Source organism: Aquarana catesbeiana, linkage group LG03 (genome assembly GCF_042186555.1).
Source record: "Aquarana catesbeiana isolate 2022-GZ linkage group LG03, ASM4218655v1, whole genome shotgun sequence".
NCBI lineage: Eukaryota > Metazoa > Chordata > Amphibia > Anura > Ranidae > Aquarana > Aquarana catesbeiana.
In genome coordinates this window covers 243,997,892-244,023,255 of record NC_133326.1, presented here as the reverse complement: position 1 = coordinate 244,023,255, position 25,364 = coordinate 243,997,892, and the positions used below count along the sequence as shown (strand labels likewise).

Genomic DNA, 25,364 nt, shown 5'->3' with positions numbered 1-25,364 from the left:
CAGGACCCTGACACATTTTGCACAAAGTAATTATTTTAAAGGAAAATATACTCTGAGATATCAGTTATTTAAGTCCCACCTTTCAATCATGCTTCCGCTGTGTAGGTGAACAGATTATTTCTGTTAGAGACCCACAAGTTTCAACTTTATCAGAATTTTGTTTTATGAAATGCCAATTGCTGAAGCCCCCACACCACCCTTCACACACAGCTTTTTAGGAGTAGTGGGTCTAGAAGATGTTTTTGTGTGTAGGTAGCTATTTACCATGAAACTGCACCCAATGTAGATCTAGGCACAATACAGTTAGTGATAACATACTCTTTACAGAAGGTAGAATATTTCTTTCATTTTGTACAGTCATAAACTAATCTAAATACACAGCTTGCTTGTAAGTGCAGTGTAATAACAAAACAAAATGATCTGCTTGTCGCATTTGCGCTGCAGTTTAACTTCCAGAGGGATGTATGATACGCAAAATACACATCCAAAATGTACCACACTTTAAATGCATCCCTAAAGAGGTGAATATAGCCTAAGATTTAAAAGCAAAGTATAACAGTATTACTTTTATTAGTAATATTACTAGTATTACTTTTAACAGTGAAAAGTGATAGTATTTGTTTTAACATATCAAAAATTAAAAATAATAATGATTGTTAATAATCAAAGATAATTATGTTGGTTAATATTAAAGAGAAATCCTAGTTACATTATTTAAATAGTGAGTTTTGGTCTCCTCTATCACTAGAAAATAACGCATCGTTTTTGGATTTAAATAGCACTACTAGACTTGTTTAATAGAAGCACAGATGTAATTAGAAAAGTCAAAATACTGGAATGATATCAAACAACTCTGAAATAATAAAATGAGAAATGAACACAATCTGCTGTGGAATGTACCTTATATATAAAAGCTGTAATATCCCTACAGTAACGATTAGCGACCACTCAAGAAGCTCTTTGTACTTGGTGTTCTAAAAGGCCTAATACCAAAATGCTACTTAGAACTACATACTGTATATACAATATACTAGACCTATAACAAAATAGTTGGAGCATGTAAATGGGATATTTACTAAGAATTTTTTAGAATTACAAGCTAAGCCTTTATTTATTGGATTTATTTTACATTTATTAATGACATAATTGTCTTTTTTTATTTTTATAGAATTACCTTCTAAGCAACTATATGGGGAAAACTTTAGCCTGCATTGGTAATAGTCCATACAGTTTTGTGTTATCAGTGCATCTAATTATTGTCATATGTAATGCAATGTTGTGGTTGGGGATTCCACTTAAAGCTAGTTAGCTTTCTCCCCTCACTTAAAGGTTCTTATTAGTTAATAAAGGTGAGTTTACTCTACATGGATTGCTACAGTTCTTAATAAACTATTCAGTACATTTGTACTGCCGATTTAAGACATGGTTGTATTTGATTTATATGGATTATGATATATCAAGGTCATACCATGTAACCAATACGTGATGCAAACAATTACAGAAGCATGTATTTTTGGAAATGCTGCTGTTAAAAGCAGCGTAGCTGCGGTTTCCAAAAATAACTTTAATATGATAGGTTTTACCACATTATGGTTCCACCTTGTAAATGTCTCCAGTGGCTAACCAGCATTTAGCAGTATTGCACACTAGGGAGTATTACTGGCTTGAAGTAAAGGGGAATATGAACATAGTTTCCCCGTGAAAGCGTGCAGTCTTCCCAACATGTAGTTTGTGGTGTCACAATGGCATCCTTTCCTGAAGGCTATGTGAGCTTAGTGGCACAGAGAAGGCTTACAAAGCACACATACAGGAATGCATCAGCAGTTTCTGACCACATACAGTATTTAGTCCATGATGTCAAAAACCTCAATGTAACTGAGGAACAAATTACAGGAATAAAACAAGTTACTAAAGAAAAAAATTATTATTTAATACAGCACACATTAAATTATTTACCAAACAAGCAATAAAATTAAATCTAATTGGTAGTTAAAGTATACCTAAAGAAAAAACGTGTTTTTTTTTTTTCATTTTGGATAGAGTAAGGGATGGTTAAAACCACTGTCAGAATTTTTTCTGCTTTATGCCCATCTGCAGCTCATTAGGAAGATTTCCCTTTACTTTGTGTCATGTAGACTCGACAGGAAGTGATATAATATTTTTCCAATGTGAGATAAATCCTATTTTAGGCAGCTGTCACAGGAACAAGTGTCCCCATTGAAAGACTTCTCCTTAATTCCTGTTCTGGTGGCAACTTAAAGTTTTGAGTTTACACATATTTTCATTCCCTGTGACATTGGCGATTAGGGCAATTAGAGAACATAAATCTCATTAACAGGGCACAGACAGCAACAAAAACCTTGACAATCTATTCAAAACTGAATAAAAATGTGTTACCTTTAGTTATACTTTAAATGTCTCTGATACTCCTCTACAGAAAGCCAGTTAAGGCTCTTTCACACAGGCATCGATTTCTACTGCAAACTTAATGTGCATTAAAGCACCTACAGCGTTAATGAATGCTTTAGTTGCGTTGCACAGGCATTCATGTTGCGTCAGGCAATGTTCCTCAAATGCCCTATGAGGTGTGTGTTTATTTGTACAAGGCCAAAATGGGGAATGATCACGTTTGACACTACACAACTGCACTTTAAATGCACAGTAAATGCCATAGGTGCCGTTACAGTGCATTTACGATGCACTTGTGGTATGTTTCAATATAAGTGAATGGAGGTGGTTATGAACCAGAACACCTGCCAAACACTGCAGGCAGCGTTCATTTTTGTCTCGACGAAATGAGAAGCAATGCTAATGCTGCAATGTGAACACCTCCGTCTCCATCTTCCTCAGGTCAGCTGAGGAAGAGGAAGGTCCATCGAAACATTTCCAGTGACCCTGAACTCCAGGTGGACATTACAACCACCCTGGAATAAATAATTTCAACAAAAACTATATTCTGCACTCCAATTAATGAAACATCATTTTGATGTCTTTTGACATAGCACTTCTCTCCTGTAAGCGGAAGATCCGTGTACCCTCATTAGCCCTCCTCATTCTCCCAACCATATTATGTGGGAGTGTGACGAAGGCACTTATTCCCCTGAGAGAGATATTTACTCTCTTTCACGGGTAAATTGTGATTACTTGCAAAAAATAATTTATACAATGTATCATCTAATCTCATATGTTTTTTGTTTACTCTTTACTCCAGAATTCACTGGTTTCTTTTCTATCTATTCATCTCTTCAGTCCACACAGGTTGATCTGCGCAGTCAGCTCTGCATAACAAAAAGTAAGTCAAAACTATTTGATCTGTTGCCATGGCACCACTGAATATACTTTCCCTGAATGTTCAGGGAATAAATGTCCCTCAAAAAAGGACCAAAGCCTTCCGTACTTTTCATAACAAGAAGGCTCACATAGTATGCCTCCAAGAAACACACTTCACCAAAGATTCTACTCCAAAATATATTTCTCCTTTTTATCAACAAATTTACACGGCTTCTGCCTGTACCAAGCAAAGGGGAACTCTAATTGCATTTCACCTTATCATCAGAAATTAAAGACCCAGAAGGTACCTGATACTCATGGGTTATATAATGGATACAGCAATTACGGTGATTTCTTACTACGCTCCTAACAAACAACCTACACCATTCCTCTCACATATATTACAAGTGATTAATACACACAAAATAGGAAAAGTGATAATGTGTGGGGATTCGAACCAGGTTCTCCTCCCATTTCTAGATAAATCACCTTTTACACCATACAAAATAACCTCTAGATTACCTTTTTCTCAACTTCTTTCCAAATACAATCTGGTAGATTCGTGGAGAGAAAGTAACCCAATGAAAAAGAAATTCACTTATTTCTCGCACCCTCATCAAACCTTCACCAGAATAGATCATATTTTTCTAACAATAGGAATGATACCAGAAATTATTGCATCAGATATAATTCTGATTCCGTGGTCTGACCATAATGCAGTATACACTACTATAGCCTCAGCCATACCAAAAGCGCATGACCCAACGTGGTACTTACCGGACATAATGCTCAAACACCCACTACATCAGATGGCCATTGAACAAGCTTTAAAGGAATACATATCAATTAATAATACAACAGACATCTCCCCAATAACACTGTGGGAAGCTCATAAGCCTGTCTTGCGTGGTACAATACAAAGACAAATGGCACTATTTAAACGGGAACGCAAAAATCTAGCAAAAAAACTAGAACTCAATTTTAATGCAGCCTACATATAATTTCAAGATAATCCATCTCAGAGTACAAAATCTCATCTGGAAAAATCTAGATTGGAATACGATCTATTTCTCACTGAGGCAGTTGATAAATCCCTCAAACGCTCCAAACACAATTTCTACATGAATACAAACAAACCAGGTACATATTTGGCTCGGGCATTAAATTTAACTAACAAATCTTTCAAACCAATACGTTTGAAATTATCAAAAAATGTTTACACTTGTAATCCAGTTAAAATAGTCCATAAATTTCACTCACATCTCGCAACTTTATACAAGACAAACAATGAATTTAATCCTACAGAGGCTGAATCCTTCTTCTCAAAAATAACCTTACCTGAGTTATCTCAGAATCAAAAAAGCAGTTTGGATGAGCCTATAACTATAAATGAAGTTGCTAACGCCATAAAAGACCTAAAACTTAACAAAAGACCAGGCCCAGACGGCTACTCGGCTTTATACTATAAAACATTCTCAGAAATACTCTCTCCCATTCTCACTGAAACTTTTAACAAACTTCTAGATGGACATTCTTTTCGGCAAGAAACACTAATGGCAATTGTTTGTATGATCCCAAAACCCCTTTCTGATGATACTTCCTGTGTGAATTATCGGCCTATCTCTCTGTTAAACCTCGATATTAAATTATTAGCAAAAATAATAGCAAAACGCCTCAATAGCATTATAGGAAAATTAATACATAGAGATCAAGTAGGCTTCATGCCAAATAGACAGGCAGGCGATAATATACACAGGGCAGTGTTATTGGCACAATAATCAGTTTTTCCGTTTTCTATCTCTCGATATTAAGAGGGCATTTGACACAGTATCCTGGCAATATATGCAATATTCATTACAAAAATGGGGTTTTGGACCCCACTTTTTAACATGGATCAAAGCATTATATAATAAACCCAAAGCCTATATAAAATAAAAAGCCTATATAAAATATGCTGTACAAAGCCTTTAATATCGAAAGAGGTACCCGACAGGGTTGCCCATTATCTCCCTTATTATTTGCCCTTATACTCGAACCCATGGCCCAATACATCAGAACAAACCAAACTATAACTGGCATTGAAGTAGGAGGTATTACACACAAATTATGTATATTTGCAGACGATATATTACTTTTTCTATCATCACCACAGGTCTCTGGTCCTAACTTAATACCAGCTCTTGATGGATTTGCAGCCCTATCCGGCCTTATGATTAATCCTAAGAAATGCCTAGTGCTTAATATTTCACTCACAAACATGGAATTGACCCCGGCTAGGGCTGCACTCCCATTCACATGGGCAGAAAAATCAATCCCATATCTTGGAATTCATTTAACAGCATCTCATTCTGACTTATTCTCAACCAATTATCCTCCTGTATTAAGACAGATTACAAATCTAATAAAACAATGGTCGCAACTTCCTTTATCCTGGATAGGGAAGATTAATGCAATCAAAATGACTATTCTACCCAAATTGCTTTATCTATTCAGAGTCCTCCCTATTCCAATTCCTTCCTATTTTTTGAGAATAGTACAAAAAAGAGCAACTTCGTTTATATGGGGCTCTTCTAAACCACGTATACCTATACACACACTACATCTTCCCAAAAATAAAGGAGGCCTGGGATACCCTAATTTTACTAACTACTACAGAGCAGCACATTTGGCCAGTCTGTCCAAATACCATGCAAAACAGGAAATCCCATTATGGGTATTTATAGAGGCTTCAGAAAATGACCCTCTATTAATATCAAATTTATTATGGCTTGATCCTAAAGACCTCTTTAAAATTCATAATCCCATAACTAAACACTTCTTATCTCTCTGGGATAAACTAAAAACCAAATATCAGTTACAATCTCCACACAATCCTCTCCTTTCTTTTATCAGAAATCCGGCCTTTTATCCGGCATGGATCTACCCAAATTCTTTTAAAGCTTGGACAACATCAGGCATCAGACACTAAATGACTTCATAGCATCTAAATCATTCCTTTCATTCCCATCGCTTAGAGAAAAATATGATCTACCAAACTCTGAGCTATTTAGATATCTCCAAATCAAAAATTTCTATACACCATTCCTAAAGGGGGATACACCATTATCCCAATTATCCATTTTTGAATCAATCTGTACAAAAGATCCATTTGCTAAAGGTACAATTTCATCACTTTATAATCAATTATATGGAGTAGCAAATCTTAATAGACCCTCTTACGTTCAGAGGTGGGAGGAGGACCTGGGACGAACTTTAGAAGACACGGACTGGTCTAACATATGGCTCACATCTAAGTCATCTTCACCCAACATCTTAGCACTGGAGACAAATTATAAAGTCCTAACTCGCTGGTACCTTGTACCCGCTAGAGTGGCAAAATATTCACCTAATACCTCAGCTCTTTGTTTTCGAGGATGCCCAGAAATAGGCACATATTTACACATATGGTGGACGTGCCCAGTAATCCAAACCTTCTGGAAAGAAGTCTTCGTGATTGCATCTAAAATATTTAAAAAAATAATACAACCAGATCCATATTTAACTTTACTTAATCTAAAACCGGAATGGTTAACACTCTCTCAATTCAAACTTATGATCCAACTAATAACGGCTGCAAAACAAACAGTGGCCAAGGCATGGAAATCTCCTACATTGGTACTAGCAGAAACAATTCACAGAATGAATAATACAATGTCCCATGCTAAGATGGTAGCCATCGATCAAAATCAAATTCCAAAATTTGAAAAACTTTGGCATCCTTGGATAAAACAACAGTTCCTGTCAAACTTCAATGACTCTGTCCTGTTGCCATGGTAACAGATTAAATGACTTACAGAGACACCCATTCTAAGGCTTCAAAGAGAACTAAAAAGAATAATAAACTGACGAGCGGGACAACCTTGTGGACCATACCTCTACCTTTCAACCCTTTTTCTTCTTTCTCTTTCCTTTTCTCCACCTTACGATTAAAGCTCATTATCAGAATTTATTTGACCTATATACACTCTACTTGTAAACAATATGTATAGTAGGTATAAATCATTTAAATACCTACAAAAGTAACTAAGGAAATGATATATATCTTTAATTTAGGTTTACGTGAACCCAATGTTTAATATTTGAAATTTCATGATATTTACCTATATAAACCCTACTGTAAAACAATGAGCTTACTTTATAGATCCTTGTAAACTTACTTTATGTATCTTTATAATATTGTATACTCAATAAACTTCTTTTGACAAGGAAAGTCAAGCCCAAACTGACCATCTTCCTACCACTTGGGATAATATCCTTAAAAAGAAAACTAAAAAAGATGAGGATTCCCTAATTCAGGTAAAATTAAATAAAATTAGAAAAGATGTTGATGACTATACTTAACTAAAGTCTTTAATTGGAAACCTAAAACATGCAACTATATACCCCCTTTACTTTCCCCACCTCATCGCTTCAATTGGCCTGCAGAACATGCCCACACAGGACCACCTAGGCCATTTCACAATCCTACATCGAGTTCCTACACTCTACCTCTGAGAGCTGCACAGATGCCCAAATCATCTTCCTCTGAATCTGCTAACCATACACTATCCAATACCAACCCGCTCCAACCCAAACCTAAAAGAACTAGAACTCATAAACCACCACTACCCAAGCTTCCTCAACTCCTACTGAGACTTCTCCACAAATCCCAATCATCTCTTGCAGTCTCTCTGTGCCTCAGTTATTTATCCCACTCTAGACGCATCCTGCTTAGCCCTATTAGAGGACCTGTATACTGGTGATGATGATGCATACGCCACATAGCTAACACAACATCTCCCCACCTCTCCACCAGTACAACATACTGCATTTCGACCTAAATCCATTTTTAATCCCACTCATGTAAAAGGCCCATACATTCAGAGTTTTTATCAGATCGTCTTTTCTGATATGAAGCGCATGTGCCAACAGACCTCCAACACCAAGTTCTATCACAATCTCTCCCCGTCCGAAAGATCATCCCTCAAGGCTTTTACTAACAATACCAATATCATTATAAAACCAGCTGACAAGGGAGGAGGGTTTGTTGTCCAAGATAGAGATGCATAATTAAGAGAGGCCCATAGACTCCTGTCTGACTCTAAAAACTACATTCCACTTCCCCGTGACCCACTACCCCTATACAGTTCCGAAGCTAAAATGTTGGTCGATAGGGCCGCCCCAAAAGGGATCGTTAATAAATCAGAGGCCGCCTTTCTCAAACGAGACAATTATCACACACCATACTTTTATCACCTGCCAAAAATCCATTAAAGTTTAACTGACACTCCTGGACACCCTATTGTGGCAGCCATGGAAGCTGTAACAAACTTCTTCTCTGTGTACATAGATCATTTTTTACAACCCCTGGTCCAAAATCTACCTGCTTATATACGTGATAGTATACATCTATTGGACATCCTACAAAATTACAACCAGGAACCAACCTATTTGTGGCTGTCCCTTGATGTTTGCTCACTGTATACATCTATTCCCTATGACATTAGGCTTGAGGCAGTGCAACATTTCCTCCTTCAAAATCCCCTAATAAACCCTAGGCAAGCCCAATTTATTTTGGAATTCACACAGTTTTGTTTAGCTCACAATTATTTTCAGTTTGAGAATCAGTACTACTTACAGATTCAATGCACAGCTATGGGGGCACATTTTGCCCCCAGCTATGCCAATATAACCATGGGCCTCTGGGAACAGCGTGCCATTTGGCACAACAATCCCAACACCATTTATTTTGGACGATATATAGACGACATCATTTGGGATGGCACTCAATCCCAGGCTGACGACTTTGTCGCCTATTGCAACACTAACAACTTAGGTGTTGTCGCTTACATCAGTTTGTGACCCCAATACACTGGCCTTTCTCGATTTAGAATTGGGCCACACCGACACCACAATATATGCCACAAACTACACTAAAACACTGCTGGCAACTTCTATCTTCACTAATGAAGTTGCCATCACCCCAGGTGGATATCCAACATACCCAAGAGCCAATTCTGTCACCTAAAACATAACTGCACCCACCCAGAGGATTATTCCATACAGGGAGACCCTTTCAAACAAAAATTCTTGGAAAAAGGAAATTCCACTTTGTTGGTTCAGGCTGCGTATAATCTATTCCTCAGTGAAACACTCAGACCCAACAATCATCATCACTCACCCCCCTTCAGACTACCAGATTCATAACTCTTTTCCATGCACAACACAAAAAGATGGAACAGATTTTCCATAAGCATTGGGGCATTTCGCAGGAAGACCCCCACCTCCAAAGCTCCACCAGCATCCCACCTAATATCACAAACAGGAAAGCCAAAAACATAAAAGGACAAATTGCTCCCAGTAAACTTAAATCCAATAAGACTAAACAGATCCACCCCACCTTCCTTGACATCAAAGGAATGTACCAATGTCGGAAATGTAATTGGATGATCTGTAAATTTGTGAAACACAGACAACACTTCACCACCAAAGGAAAGACTTACCAACTAGGCAAATTTTACAATTGTTCTTCTGAATTACTTGTGTACTGTCTAACCTGTCCTTGTGGCCTGCTTTACGTAGGCCGCACTATCCGAACTCTACGCAAGGGGTTCGGAGAACATAGACACAGTATTGAAGAGGGTAGTGAGCTCACCATCTTGAGACATTTTGCAGAGTTCCATCAAGGCTCCACTAGTGGACTACAAGTTTGGGTTGTGGAATCTGTCCCCTGGGGCCTCTCACAAGCAGAGCTCATCAAGCCTCTCCGACAGGGAGACTTTCTGGATATATACCCTGTATAGCTTAAAACCGGGGGGCCTCAACAAGGACATTGAAATTCATTCCATCTATTAACAATTCCTATACCCCATATAAACCCCATACATCTATCTATGGGACAATTAATTATTAGAGACACACTAATTATGTGCATTAAGCACAACTAGAAATATATATCTACCCTCGCTTGTTCTGTCATAATAGTGCCATGTAATATTAATTTGTGGGATTGACTCCAACTATATTCCCTATTTTCCACAACCCCTAGATACTATATATGCATGGGTATGCATGTCCATACATGCATGTTTTTCCTAATTCATTCAGCTTAATATGCTAAATAAGCAAACATACCTCATCCATGTCAGATCTACCTTTGGGCATTGATTGTGTATTACTTGTGTACATAGATGTAACTAAGTTTATATAATTTTAACAGTTATTTCTTATATATATGTATTTTTTAACAGGTCCCTAACGGTGAAAGAGATTGTCATAGCTCTGTACGTTTTTTTTTTACGTATATCCCGATAGATTAAGTAACAGTAATCATATTGAACTATTGTAATTTTTATAATTCTTATCAATGTTATTTACTCTGTGTATTAACTCAAGTTCCCCGAAAAATGTACTACTATTAATATAAGCATTCTTAGACATTTCACTACACATTTCTTGTGAGAAAAATCTAGGGAGAACGGTGCTGACGCTGGTCTGCTGTGACTTGCAGTCTCTTGTACCGCTCCTTTCCTGTTCCATAAATAGCACACTAAAGATGGCCGCTCCATATGCCTGACGAAGGAGCATGCATGCTCCGAACACGAGCTCGACCGCACCCCCCTCCCGTCCATCAGTGTTGATGTGCCTGCCCTCTGATCTACACTAACCCCGCAGCCTCTGAAACCACCGGAGCCGCCGGGTACTGCAAGATCTCCGCTGCCCAGCTGGACGCACGGGACATCCCAGGAGTCTAAGCCTCCAAAATGCTTGTTTTAACTACTCAAATGTGATGCTCATATTAAACTTTGGAATTTTATTACTAACATACTGCACTCAGAGTGGTGCCGCTCTCTCTCTCTCTCTCTCCTTATGCAAACAGAGTTACTTCTGCTCTCTGCAGCTCACTGCCGACACTGACCAGAACCTTTAGCACATGTCTGGTCCAGCAGCATATAGACTTTGCCTTTGGGCATATTCTGGATTTCTGAACTGTATTCATATTACACTAGTTGCCTACTAGCACTGCATTTTTTATTTTCCCCTTTCAGGACTGTGCCTCCACCACAGGTTCACCCTCTCCTGTGGACTCCCATATACAGTTGTGCTCATAAGTTTACATACCCTGACAGAATTTATGATTTCTTGGCCATTTTTCAGAAAATATGAATGATAACAAAAAAACTTTTCTTCTTCTTTCCTGGTGATTTTGGCCTGATAAGACACACAAGTTGACACAAAGGGGTTTGAATGGCTATTAAAAGGTAACCATCCTCACTTGTAATCTGTTTGTAATTATCGTGTGTGTATAAAAGGTTAATGAGTTTCTGGACTCCTGACAGACCCCTGCATCTTTTATCCAGTGCTGCACTGATGTTTCTGGTTTCTGAGTCATGGGGAAAGCAAAATAATTGTCAAAAGATTTGCTGGAAAAGGTAGTTGAACTGTAGAAAACAGGAAAGGGATATAAAAATATATCCAAGGAATTGAGAATGCCAATCAGCAGTGTTCAAACTCTAATCAGGAAGTGGAAAATTAGGGGTTCTGTTGAAACCAAACCATGGTCAGGTAGACCAACTAAAATTTCAGCCACACCTGCCAGGAAAATTGTTCGGGATGCAAAGAAAAACCAACAAATAACTTCAGGTGAAAAACAGGACTCTCTGAAAACATGTGGTGTGGCTGTTTCAAGATGCACAATAAGGAGGCACTTGAAGAAAGATGGGCTGCATGGTCGAGTCGCTAGAAGAAAGCCATTACAGGTGGCCCCCGGGTTACAAACAAGATAGGGTCTGTAGGTTTGTTCTTAAGTCGAATATGTTTGTAAGTCAGAACAGGTACATTTTTTAAGTGTAGCTCCAGCCAATGACAATTGGATTTAGAAAATTTAGGGTTGTTGTGGAAACAAGCCTTGGTGACAAAGCATCAGTGGAGACACATTTTTCCCAGAATAGCTCTTATGCCGCGTACACACGACCGGTTTTGCCGTCGGAATAAACTCCAAAGGTTTCTCCGACGGAACTCTGAGGAAATTCCACTCAAGCGGTCTTGCATACACACGGTCACACCAAAGTCCGACCGTCCAGAACAAGGTGACCTACAACACATATGGCAGGACTAAAAAAAAGGAAGTCCAGTAGACAGAAGCCAATAGCTTCCGTCTCGTACTTGCTTCAGAGCATGCGTCATTTTTGGTCCGTCTGAACAGCATACAGATGAGTGGTTTTCCCGATAGGAATTGGTTCCGTCGGAAATATTTAGAACGTGTTCCATTTCTAGGTCCGTCAAAATTTTCGAAAAAAGTCCAATGAGGCATACACACGATCGGAATAGACGATGAAAAGTTTCCGTCTGACTTTTTCTGTCGGACATTCCGCTCGAGTGTACGCAGTTTTACAGGAGTGAATTTCCCTTCCTAGGGGTATATTTCCTCTCACTTCCTGTTGTCTCCCTACGTTTGTAAGTAGGAGTTGTTTGCATGTCAGATGTTTGTAACTAGAGGACCGCATGTACTACACAAATGCCACAAAATATCACGCTTACAATATGCCAAACAGCACAGAGACAAGCCTCAAACCTTCTGGCACAAAGTCATTTGGAGTGATGATATCAAAATTTAGCTTTTTGGCCACAACCATAAACGCTACATTTGGAGAGAAGTCAACAAGGCCTATGATGAAAGGCACACCATTCCTACTGTGAAACACGGAGGTGAATCGCTGATGTTTTGGGGATGTGAGAGCTACAAAGGCACAGGAAATTTGGTCAAAATTGATGGCAAGATGAATGCAGTATGTTATCAAATAATACTGGAGGAACATTTGCATTCATCAGCCTGGAAGCTGCGAATGGGACGTACTTGGACATTCCAACATGACAATGATCCAAAACACAAGGCCAAGTTGACCTGTAATTGGCTATAGCAGAATAAAGTGAAGGTTTTGGAATGGCCATCTCAGTCTCCTGACCTCAATATCATCAAGCCACTCTGGGGAGATCTCAAACGTGCAGTTCATGCAAGACAGACCAAGAATTTTCAGGAACTGGAGGCTTTTTGCCAAGAGGAATGGGCAGCTTTACCATCTGAGAAGATAAAAAGCCTCATCCACAAATAGTAAATAGTAAATCATACCTACTGTGTTGTTCTTAAAAAAAAAAATGACATAAGAATAGCATGACACTCACAAGTTCACAAGCAATAGTGTTATGAACCCGTTGGTATTCCAATGTTAAAATTGACTTTATAGAAAAATCTTTGTTTTTGTAATTTGTCACTTTGGAGTTTGGTATTTTGGATATGTATGCTTGCCTTGAGAATTGTTTATAATAGAGATGAAGACAAAAAAATGCAATAGCATATAGAATCCAGTCCACAACAGTCTTGCAGTATCTTGAGTGGGTGACAATATCAAATCTGTCATGTAGCTGCAGGTACTTGTCAGTGATAAGATATAAATTGGTGCTGGATGTCTGTATGCACCACTGCATCCCTATACTTTAGCGTTAACACAAATCATCTTATTTCTGAGTGCTAGTTCACACCAGATGCAGTTCCGTGAGCTTTTTTTCTGCACATGTGCTAGTTTGCACTAAAAATGCATGCACAGTGTTTTCCATTTATTCCAATGGCTCTAGTTCACACCAGTGCAGTCAGTTCCAGTCAGTTTACGGCCAGTTTCCAGTGCAGAAAAAAAAGTAGAGCATGCTGCATTTTTTCTGCACAGAACTGTACTGGAACATAGCAAATTATATCAAAAACACAGCTGCGTTGGAACTGCATGTGGTGTGAACTGTAAGCAAAAACTGATCTGGAACGTATCCGGAGTGCATTTTTGTGGTGTGAACTGGCCGTAAAAATGCATGCACAGTGTTTTCCATGTATTCCAATGGCTCTAGTTCACACCAGTGCAGTCAGTTCCAGTCAGTTTCTGCACTGGAAACTGACCTGGAACTGACTGCATTGGTGTGAACTAGAGCCAATGGAATACATGGAAAACACTGTGCATGCATTTTTTGTGCAGAAAAAAAGCGCACGGAACTGCACAGAACTGCATCTGGTGTGAACTGGCTCTTACAGTGGGCAATTTTGGCCATTAACTATAGCACAAGATTATATGGTGGTCCTCAAGCCTAAACCTATACAATATATTTGGCTTAATTATTAATACAAGCCTAGATTTGACTGCCTTCCTATATTTCAAAAAAATTGAGGAAGGATTATGTGTACTGTGACAGACAGCCCCTGTCAGTGATAGATGGGGTGTATCTGTCACGCAGGATCTCGAGGTTCTTAAGATAAATACACCTTGCTCCCCCACCTGGGGTATAATTTTGACTTTCCTGAGTGTAATCAGTGGTGGTGCTGAAAGAGAAGGAAGCAGGCTGGGAGGGAACATGACTGCAGGACTGAAGCAGACTCAGCGAGGTCTATTTATTAGCCAGGAGGTTTACATTTTGTTTGATGGACTTTTCCTTTGGGACTATGGGGTTGATTTATGAAAGGTAATAGTCTGTACACTGCAAGTGCCCCAGCAAGTGTACTTCAAGGACACTGCAAGTGCAGTTGCTCTAGATCTGAGGGGGACATGCAAGGAAAATAAAAAAACGGCAATTTTGCTTGCACATGATTGGATGATAGAAATCAGCAGAGCTTCCCCCCCGCATGTCAGAGCTTCCCCTCAGATCTAGAGCAACTTGCAGTGCACAGTATATCTGCCATAAGTAAATCAACCACTATGTTTTCTACCCCTGCATGAGAATCCTTTTCTGTTGCTGTATTTGCTGATCAAATAAACATGGGCAGGAAGCCCTTAACCTTGTACATGGCTGGATTACCTCTCTGAGAACTCGCTACTTGAAGCTAATCAAGCACAATACATAGGGTGAAATACTGTTTTTTATAACAAATAATACTGTTGCTGATCTTAATTTTGGCCTTTGTTGGGTCCTATTTACCCCAAACCAGTACTGAATTATACAGTCAGTCAACCTACCCTTATATGTCTTTCGTAGTGGTTGCTGTCATCATCAAATTCAATCACAAAGCCATTTAGAAACCAGATAAAAGTGAGGTCCAGAGCAGAATCATGAGATGCATGGCACTGCATGGATGCATTCTCCCCAACAGTCACATCAGCATTGTATGGTGCAAGAGTGATCTTTGTGGCAGCTGAGAGGATATAAAATACAAGCAGAATCATCAAAACTCTTCAGTCATACAATACAATAATGATGGTCATTCAGTCAAAAAGAAAGTTATCATAAAATCCATATTTGAATAAATAACAGATAACATAATAAACATCAATATAATATCAAAAAAGGCACAGAAGCATGGCAAAAAATCTCTAGGCCCTGGTGCTGAACCTAAAATACACCTATCACAAAAAAAAAAAAAAAAAAGAGGTCAACTTTAGAATCAGCTCTATTTTAGTTTACGATCTCATACACCTAAAATGTTTTCTCTTCTCTGCTCTTTAGTATGTTGGGGGCCGTAATGGCTTTTTATGGACTTCTCCATAGTGTGTGCACAGTGAGGGTTGCAAAGCTCTCCCTCTCTTTCCCCAAATTACCTCTTCATTTTTAGTTAGGATTAGAGCACCACTGTCAGTATATACATTGGCTCTCTGGCCCCATTCACACCTGAGCGTTTTATAGCTTGAAGCCTGAAACTACAAAATGCTGGAGGGGAAAAAATCAATTATTCTCTAGGGAGATGGTTCACATCTCCACTCCAAAATGCCCGAAGCCAGAAGCTCCAAAACACCTGAAGCTCAAACTAGTTCTGGAACTTTTTTTTTTAGGCAGATTTGGTCGTTTTTTTGCTTTTTACATTGGTGACCTTTTGACCTGTACAAAATCATGCAATTTGCTGCCCGCAAATGCTACTCTCAGGTGTGAATGGGGCCTTAGTCTCCTGATTATGAGTGCCATAAAATTGTAGTTCACCTCATAGAAGGACAAGATCAATAACTTGTACTGCAACAGCATCTAAATATGCTCCTGATGTCCATAAGAAACAAACTAAAACAGCTTGCTTCTGACTGGAGATTTTTTTTTTTTAAATGAAATGATAACAGTCTGCTTCATGTGCTCAGGAATACAGATAGCTAAGCATAATGTAGGTCTGTGTTATCTGTGAGGTGCACTACAATAACAAGGCAGACAAGAAAAAAATAGCCATACGATGGCTGGAACCTAAATGTGCTGGCAAACAGAGTGATGCTTTTCGAACTGACAAAGAAAACACCATTTGGTAGAATGGAAGTGGGGAAGAGCTTTTCACAACTCACAGTATATAATCCTGAAATTGATGAATTATGTAAAAATGTAGTGACTGAAAACAGTTCTTGCAATTGCTGTAAGCACGTATGTCATTCTTTATTAAAAATAACTTGTGTAATGTTACTTCAATAATAACCTCAAGTAAATTAATTGTTGTCTATTTCAATAACCTCCTGGAACCTTCTGCATTATTTCATTTTGAAGCAAATTCACAGAAGGTAACAAAAGAAAAGTAATTTTAAATGAATTAGGTTGTCTATCAAAGTAATTTGCTGAATGAGGGATCACTGAAAATGAGGGTGTAAAAATGGACAGCATTGGATCTCTTGGGCGGCACTATACATTTCAGCATTGTCAGTTGTCACTTCTAACTTTCAAGACGTTGTTGGATGATCTTCAGAAACAGGAGCACGCAAAACTGGAGCAATTGTCAAGCTGCTGGCCACAACAAACAAGATTGGTTTTAGGCCAAGACTGACCAGTTAATATTGTTACCCGTTTCTCTTCTGTTCATTATTTCCTTAATTTTTTGTCAGCCCTACAAATTGTGCATAGGTAATTACATTCATTGTCAATGCACAGTACACTCTAGGACAACCAGGGCACATTTTCTACATCTCATCTGTATTAATGCCTGTTTCTCTGTAAGAGCTCAGATAAAGTACAGGGACCTCAACTATGATGTGCAGTCACACACGACAGAAGCATGGGACTGATCTGCGGTCTACTAAGTGGACTTTAGGGAGGGGGTGGATCAATGTAGTGGGGGGTGGGAATTGAGGTAGGGGACAGCTTTGTACCAGGGTAAATTATTTGGGGGGGGGGGTAGATCTGTACTGGGGGGATTTTAGGGGGAGAGAGATCTGTAATGCAGGGATGAGGTGGAGGCAGGGAAATATCTGTACTGGGAGAGAGAGAAAGCTATGTACTGGGGGATTGGAAAGCAAGAGAGATTTGTACTGGGGAGAATTAGAGAGGGAGTGGAGTTTTCGAGGGATGATAGAAATCTATACTGGGGGGACTGGGGAGAGGTAGATCTGTACTGGTGGGAGGGAGACTGATCTGCACTTGGGGGATTTGAGGGGGGAGAAATCTGCACTCGAGCATTTGAAGGGGGAGAGATCTGTACTGGGGTGTTTGTGGGCATAGAGATCTGTATTTGAGAGATTTGGGGGAGGAAGAGAGATGTGAATGGGGGGATTTGGGGGAAGGGAAAGAGAGATCTATTCAGGGGGATTGGGAGGGTGGGAGAGAGATCTATACTGGGGAGATTTGGGGGAAATGAGATCCATACTGGAGGGATTTGGCATGATCTGTACAGGGGAAAATTGGTTTTGGTAGTTGGTAGAGACATATCTGTACTGGGTGGATTAAGGAGGAGTGAGATCTGTACTAGGGGAACTGAAGGGAAGAAAGGGATCTATACTGGAGGAATTGGGGTGAAGGTCTTTACTTGGGGGATCTGGGGGGAGAGATCTATACTAGGTATATTAGGGTGATGAGATATATCTGTACTGAGGTGATTTTGGGAGATCTGTATTGAAGGGATTGTGGGGGAGGGCACTGTACCGGGAGGAATCTGTGGGGGATTGTACTGAGTTTAAGGGGTAATTTTTGCTTGTACAGCGGCCTGCGTGTTACACACTTTGGAGCCTAACATGTTAAGCACCCCTGCACTCTGTGCATTAGATACCTCAATTCGTATATATTTACGGCTGTTTTTTTCAGCAGGCGATTTTCTTTTTTGTAAAAATGATCCAAGCGGCTATACAGCCGCTCTATCACTTTTACAGGTGGCAGAAGGGGGTCCAACCCCTCCCGTTGCCGCCCACTCTCTTTACTGGGCTCTCCCCTCCCATCAAGGAGACCGTACCTATGCGACCAGTCGGATTGCATGCACTGTGAAGAGTGGAAGGAACCCCTCCATCACAGAACCCTCTAGTCACTCAGACCCCTCGCTCCCATCACAGAGCCCACCAATCACACATTCATCTCTTCACATCTGAGCCTTGCATTTTTTGCTCCAGTGGCATAGCAGAAGCCGTGAGCTCGGACTTCCATCTTTTTCTGAATGCTTAGAGCAGCCCTAGTCCTGCATGCCCTGGCTCAGACTCATGCAATACTATGGTACAGGCTAGCCAGCTGTATGTCCTGACCCTAGAGCCATGGTGTGGGCAGGGGGCCAGCTTGCCCACAGCATGGCAACTCATGATGTTTATCCAGGGTAAACTGGGTCCCATACTCGTGCCACCCCAGGGTAACACAAATGGCACCCTGGTTGAGTAATACTACTTTAATTATCTAGTCCCTACTAACATGTCATGAATTTATACATCAAGCACTTGAAAGAAGAAAACCTAACTGCATCCAAAATGTATGTCTGTAGGAAATTGTTAGTATTGAGAATATGTTAGTGCAGTCACATCAGCATTGGATGGTGCAAGAGTGATCTTTGTGGCAGCTGGGAGGATAGAAAACACAGGCAGAATCATCAAAACCCAATAGTACCAAAATACAATAATGATGGTCATTCAGTCAAAAAGAAAGTCACCATTAAAATCCATAACTGGTTAAATAACAGACAAGATACTAAATGTATAATATTAATAAAAAGGCACAGAAGCAAAGCTAAAAATAGGGCTTGGTGTTAAAATAAACCTATCACAAAAAAGGCTGTCTGGCATGAATGCACAAACTGAGTTGACACCTCTAGATATACACTGTGTAAAATTATAAACGCAACACTTTTGTGTTTGTCCCTATTTATCATGAGCTGAACGCAAAGATATATGACTTTTTCTATGTACACAAAAGGCCCATTTCTCTCAAATATTGTTTACAAATCTGTCTAAATCTGTGTTAGTGAGCACTTCTCCTTTGCCGAGATAATCCATCCACCTAACAGGTGTGGCATATCCAGATGCTGATTAGACAGCATGATTATTGCACAGGTGTGCCTTAAGCTGGCCACAATTAAAGGTCACTCTAAAATGTGCAGTTTTACCGTATTGGCGGGTCTGGGGGGTCCAAAAACCAGTCAGTATCTGATGTGACAACCATTTGCCTCACGCGATGCAGCACATCTCCTTCGCATAGAGTTGATCAGGTTGTTGATTGTGGCCTGTGGAATGTTGGTCCATTCCTCTTCAATGGCTGTGCGAAGTTGCTGGATATTGGCAGGAATTGGAACACACTGTTGTATATGCCGATCCAGAGCATCCTAAACATGCTTAATGGGTGACATGTCCGATGAGTATGCTGGCCATGCAAGAACTGGGATGTTTTCAGCTTCCAGTATGTGTATGCAGATCCTTGCAACATGGGGCTGTGTGCTGCAACATGAGTTGATGGTCGTGGATGAATGGCACAACAATGGGCCTCAGGATCTCGTCACGGTATCTCTGTGCATTCAAAATGCCATCAATAAAATGCACCTGTGTTCATTGTCCATAGAATATGCCTGCCCATACCATAACCCCACCACCACCATAGACCACTCGATACACAACGTTGATATCAGCGAAACCGCTCACCCACGCAATGCCATACTGTCTGCCATCTGCCCTGTACAGTGAAAACCGGGATTCATCCGTGAAGAGAACACCTCTCCAAAAGTGCCAGATGCCATTGAATGTGAGCATTTTCCCACTCAAGTCGGTTACAAAGACGAACTGCAGTCAGGTTGAGACCCCGATGAGGATGCAGATGGGCTTCCCTGAGATGTTTTCTGACAGTTTGTGCAAAAATTCTTTGGTTATGCAAACCAATTGTTGAAGCAGCTGTCCGGGTGGCTGGTCTTAAATGATCTTGGAGGTCAAGATGCTGGATGTGGAGGTCCTGGGCTGGTGTGGTTACACATGGTCTGCGGTTGTGAGGCCTGTTGGAAGTACTGCCAAATTGTCTGAAACGCTTTTGGAGATGGCTTATGGTAGAGAAATTAACATTCAATTCAAGGGCAACAGCTCTAGTGGACATTCCTACAGTCAGCATGCCAATTGCACGCTCCCTCAAAACTTACGACATCTGTGGCATTGTGCTGTGTGATAATACAGCCATTGAAGAGGAATGGACTAACATTCCACAGGCCACAATCCACAACCTGATCAACTCTATGCGAAGGAGATGTGCTGCACTGCCTGAAGCAAATGGTGGTGACGCCAGATACTGACTGGTTTTCGGAACCCCCCCCCCCCCCAATATAGTAAAACTGCACATTTTATAGTGGCCTTTTATTGTGGCCAACCTAAGGCACACCTGTGCAATCATCACGCTGTCTAATCAGCATCTTGATATGTCACACCTGTGAGGTGGATGGATTATCTCAGCAAAGGAGAAGTGCTCACTAACACAGATTTAGACAGATTTGTGGACAATAGTTGAGAGCAATGGGCCTTTTGTGTACATAGAAAAAGTCATAGATCTTGAAGTTCAGTCCATGATAAATAGGGACAAACACAAAAGTGTTTATAATTTTGCTCAGTGTACTTTTATTCAGTGTTTCTCAAACTTTTTTCAGTTGCTGTACTTTTAAAAGTATGCAAAATCTTGAGGTACCGCAGTCTAAAATGTAAAAAACTTAAATAATATGTATCAATGGGAAACCTGCCACTGGGACAATGAACATAATGTCTTGATGAAGCTGATTTCACATCAGAAGCTCCCCTTCACGTCAAAATCACCACTTCATGTCAGATTCCCCCCATTACATCAGGGTCCACCAATCACATCTGAGCATCCCCATCATCATGCCCCCCCCCCCCAATAAAACAATCCCCCCAACACACAGCACTCAAGTTACACAGACCCCCCCCCCCATCACAGAGCCTGCTAATCACACAGTCACCTCTCACATCAGAGCCTTGCCTTTTTTGCTCCAGTGGTGTAGCAGAAGGCAGGAGATGGAGAAGTTCTGGAGGAGGCGGTCTTTCATCTTCTCCTGAATGATGATGGAAGCCCTCACCCTGCCTGCCACATGCCTTACATTTGACTCATGCACTGTTATGGTACAGGAGAGCCAGCTATGTGTCCTGATTCTAGAGCCATGGTGCGGTTGGGGGGGGCAAGCCCACTCACAACATGGCAACTCATGAGGTTTATCCAGGGCAAAATGGATCCCATACTCATGGCACCCCGGGGGAACACTGATGGTACCGTGGTTGAGGAGCATTGCTTTAATTACCTAGTCCCTGCTAACATATGATGAATTCATACATCCAGCACTTATAAGAAGCAAACCGAACTGCATCCACAATGTATGCCTGCAGAAAATTGTTGGTATTGAAAATATGTTAGTGCTAAATAAATAAAAAGCAGTAGTAGTGGTAGAAGCAACAGTAGTGGTGATAGTAATAAATAATAACAATAAAAAGGAATTACCTGTAACAGAAAGCATTCCGGTATTATTAGCTTTTCCTCTATCATTCTCCGCAAAACAAGTATAGCTTCCCTCATCAAGAACTGTTATATTAATGATTTCCAGGCTGCCGTCATCCCAGATTGATATCCTAATAAACAATGCGGTAACAAGTCATACTAAAAAAAAAGCACACCTCTATATTGGTATCATAAGTGCATTATAGGAGTGGTGTAAGACTGCAAACCAAAGTAACAGTGATACAGGAAGTGGTTAGGCAAGGCAAAAATACGCCAAATAAATCAATTTCTAACACTGACTATGGAACAGTCATAAAGAGCAAGGCTGGAGTCATGAATTACTGCAGGTAAACTGGAAGGAGAGAAAAGCAAAAGTAATGTAAGGATTAGGGATTAGTGGCGTGCTGCATTTATACCTTTCAAATTGTGAGAGGTGAGCTCACATTAAGGCTCTATTCACACCTATGCATGTTGCTTTTGAGCGTTTCTGGAGTTTTTTGTCATGCTTGCCACGTTTTTGAGCAGCGTTTTTGTAGCGTTTTTACAGCGTTTTTGCGACGTTCTTGCCACGTTTTGCGTGGTTTTTTTGTTTGTTTTTTTTTACAGTTTTTTTTTAGACTGTATACAGCCTAAAAAAAAAATAAAATAAAAAAAAAACGCCAAAAACGCATCAAAAACGCTGTAAAAACGCTGCAAAAACGATGCACTTGCGTTTTTGATGTTTGTCCATTGAATTCTATTACATGCAAAACGCTGCATTTTGCATGAAAAAAAGTCCCTGACCCTTTCCAAAAATGCAAAGGTACAAAAAGGCATTGATGTGAACATGTTCCATAGGAACCCATGTTAAAAAATTCCCATGTATTTCTGCAAAATGCAAAATGCATCAAAAAACGCGCTAGTGTGAATGGAGCCTAAGTGACAAGGGCACTGTAATTCTGTCAAAATCAACCAATAAACTCTGTACTTGCTAAAAATTTTCCTAGCCTGAAAAATAGGAAAACAAATGCAGCCACCACATATAAAGATTAATAAGCAGCAAATAATACATTTTTTGTTCTTGGGTTTAGATAAACTTTAGGAGGTATATTTATAAAGCAATTAATGTGACATTCACTGCAATTTAAAACACACGCATCACAGAAATACACCTGTAGTAAATGTAGGTGAATGTCTCATTTACTGCTTTATAAATGTACTAAGTGTTTTTTGAATTTAACATGCACACATATTCTGTTATCATTTAGGAACACTAGGTGGCAGCAAAGTCAATCATATGTATCATGAAACAAGACATGCAGATGACAACATCAGGCCAGTGCTTTTCACAATTTCACCTTTATATTTTACACAGTGGGATTGATTTTTTGAATCAAATTTTATTGAGATTTAACATTACAGATAAAAAAGAGACAGTTAAAAACTCATATCCATTATTAACCTGCACATGGTGTCTTAATTTACATACAACTCTCAATATATTTTATTCCAAACTAAAAAAAATTAAAAAGGCACAAAATAGAAAAGAGAAAGGAAAAAAAGAAAATGCTCTGCTGCACTACCACATAGGTAGTGATGAATCATCTCTGCAATATCTGGGATTGATTTATTAAAATTGGAGAGTGTAAAATCTGGTGCAGCTGTGCATGGTCACCAATCAGCTTCTAACTTCAGCTTATTTAATTGAGCTTTGACAAAAAAACCTGGAAGCTGATTGGTTTCTATGCAGAGCTGCACCAGATTTTGCACGCTCCAGCTTTAGTAAATCAATCCCAGATATTGCAGAGATGATTCACCACTACCTATGTGGTAGTGCAGCAGAGCACTCAATGAGCTGTGAATTCCCTGCTCAACGACCTTGTGGTGACCACAACTTCAACTGCATTAAAGGCGACCTGATATTTTTTAGCACTGCACAAATTACAATCAAGACCATACAATCGTTAAGTTTGAGGCAGGGTCACACATTTTACACTAGCTTAACAAGCCAATGTTCCTGTTCATGTTATATTTAATTCGTTGTTATTTTCTTCCTAATGTGATTAAATTTTTAAACACACATTTTTTTCAATAAATTAAAAAATTCTGCACCACAGATTCCTATAAAAATATACATATCCACCTTTGCAGCTCATCCCACTATCTTGTGCAAAGCACACAACAATGATGTACCAAATGAGCCAAAATGGATGAGCGCTAGATGTTGATTTTATCTCCAACCATCACATAAAAAAACAATATTGGTGAAATCTTTAATAAAACAAAATCTCACTATAGTGTTACCGCTATTAAAGTGCATTAACAAAAAAGTCCATCAAAATATGTGAGATTGGATTGTGTTGGAGCCTTTAAGACTTAATTGTGGATGGAGAGGAGACAACAGGGCTGGCTAGAAGGGGGTCAATGAGACTATGTTTGTATCAGATTTACTTCTTTATAAAAAGACAGTACCATAAAATATATTCTGATCTTCTATTCAGTTTTTCTATTCCACTCTATAAAGACCTGGGACAGAAGCTAAGGACATTATAAAACTAGACCTGCAATCATAGCACTTGGCAGAGGGCAGTCTTCCAGGATCAACTTACCCTGTGGCTCCCCACATTTGATCATAATCGCGTAACTAACAGACTAAATTGGTGCTAGAAGACTTCCCTTGGCCAGGCATTGGGACTGCAGGTCTAATGCTGCGTACACAAGACCGGTTTTGCCATCGGAATAAACTCCGAAGGTTTCTCCAACTGAGCTCCGATGGAATTCCATTCAAGTGGTCTTGCCTACACACGGTCAAACCAAAGTCCGACCGTCCAGATCGCGGTGACATACAACACGTACGACGGGACTAGAAAAAGGAAGTGCAATAGCCAGTAACCAATAGCTTCCGTCTCTTACTTGCTTCAGAGCATGCGTCGTTTTTGGTCCGTCGGAACAGCATACAGACGAGTGGTTTTCCAGAAAATTGATTCCGTCGGAAATATTTAGAACATGTTCCATTTCTAGGTCCGTCAGAATTTTCGAAAAAAAAGTCCAATGAGGCATACACATGATCGGAATAGACGATGAAAAGCTTCCGTCTGACTTTTTCTGTCGGACATTCCGCTCGTGTGTCCATGGCTTAAACGATGGACAGGAATCTGTATAATACCCAGCAGCTGTCACTGACAGGTCTTTCAGTGATCAAGGTCTGAATCTGTGGCATCTCCATTCAGGGCTACCAACCCAAGATACAGTGTGTTACCAAAAGTATTGGGACACCTGCCTTTACAATCACATGAACTTTAATGGCATCCCAGTCTTAGTCCGTAGGGTTGAATATTGAGTTGACCCACCCTTTGCAGCTATAACAGCTTCAATCCTTCTGGGAAGGCTGTCTACAAGGTTCAGACGTGTGTCTATGGGAATGTTTGATCATTCTTCCAGAA

General features: G+C 39.8%; 1 protein-coding gene across 2 annotated transcripts in view; it reads right to left on the bottom strand.

The window, feature by feature from the left end:
* Positions 1-25,364, bottom strand: part of CNTN1 (contactin 1) — a 296,184-nt gene that overhangs the window by 60,110 nt on the left and 210,710 nt on the right. For both annotated transcript variants that reach the window (XM_073619929.1, XM_073619930.1), the window contains 2 exons: positions 21,946-22,073; positions 15,279-15,454 (listed from right to left, as the gene is read on the bottom strand). In XM_073619929.1, the coding sequence (XP_073476030.1) occupies positions 15,279-15,454; positions 21,946-22,073 (304 nt within the window). The remainder of the gene's footprint in view (positions 1-15,278; positions 15,455-21,945; positions 22,074-25,364) is intronic.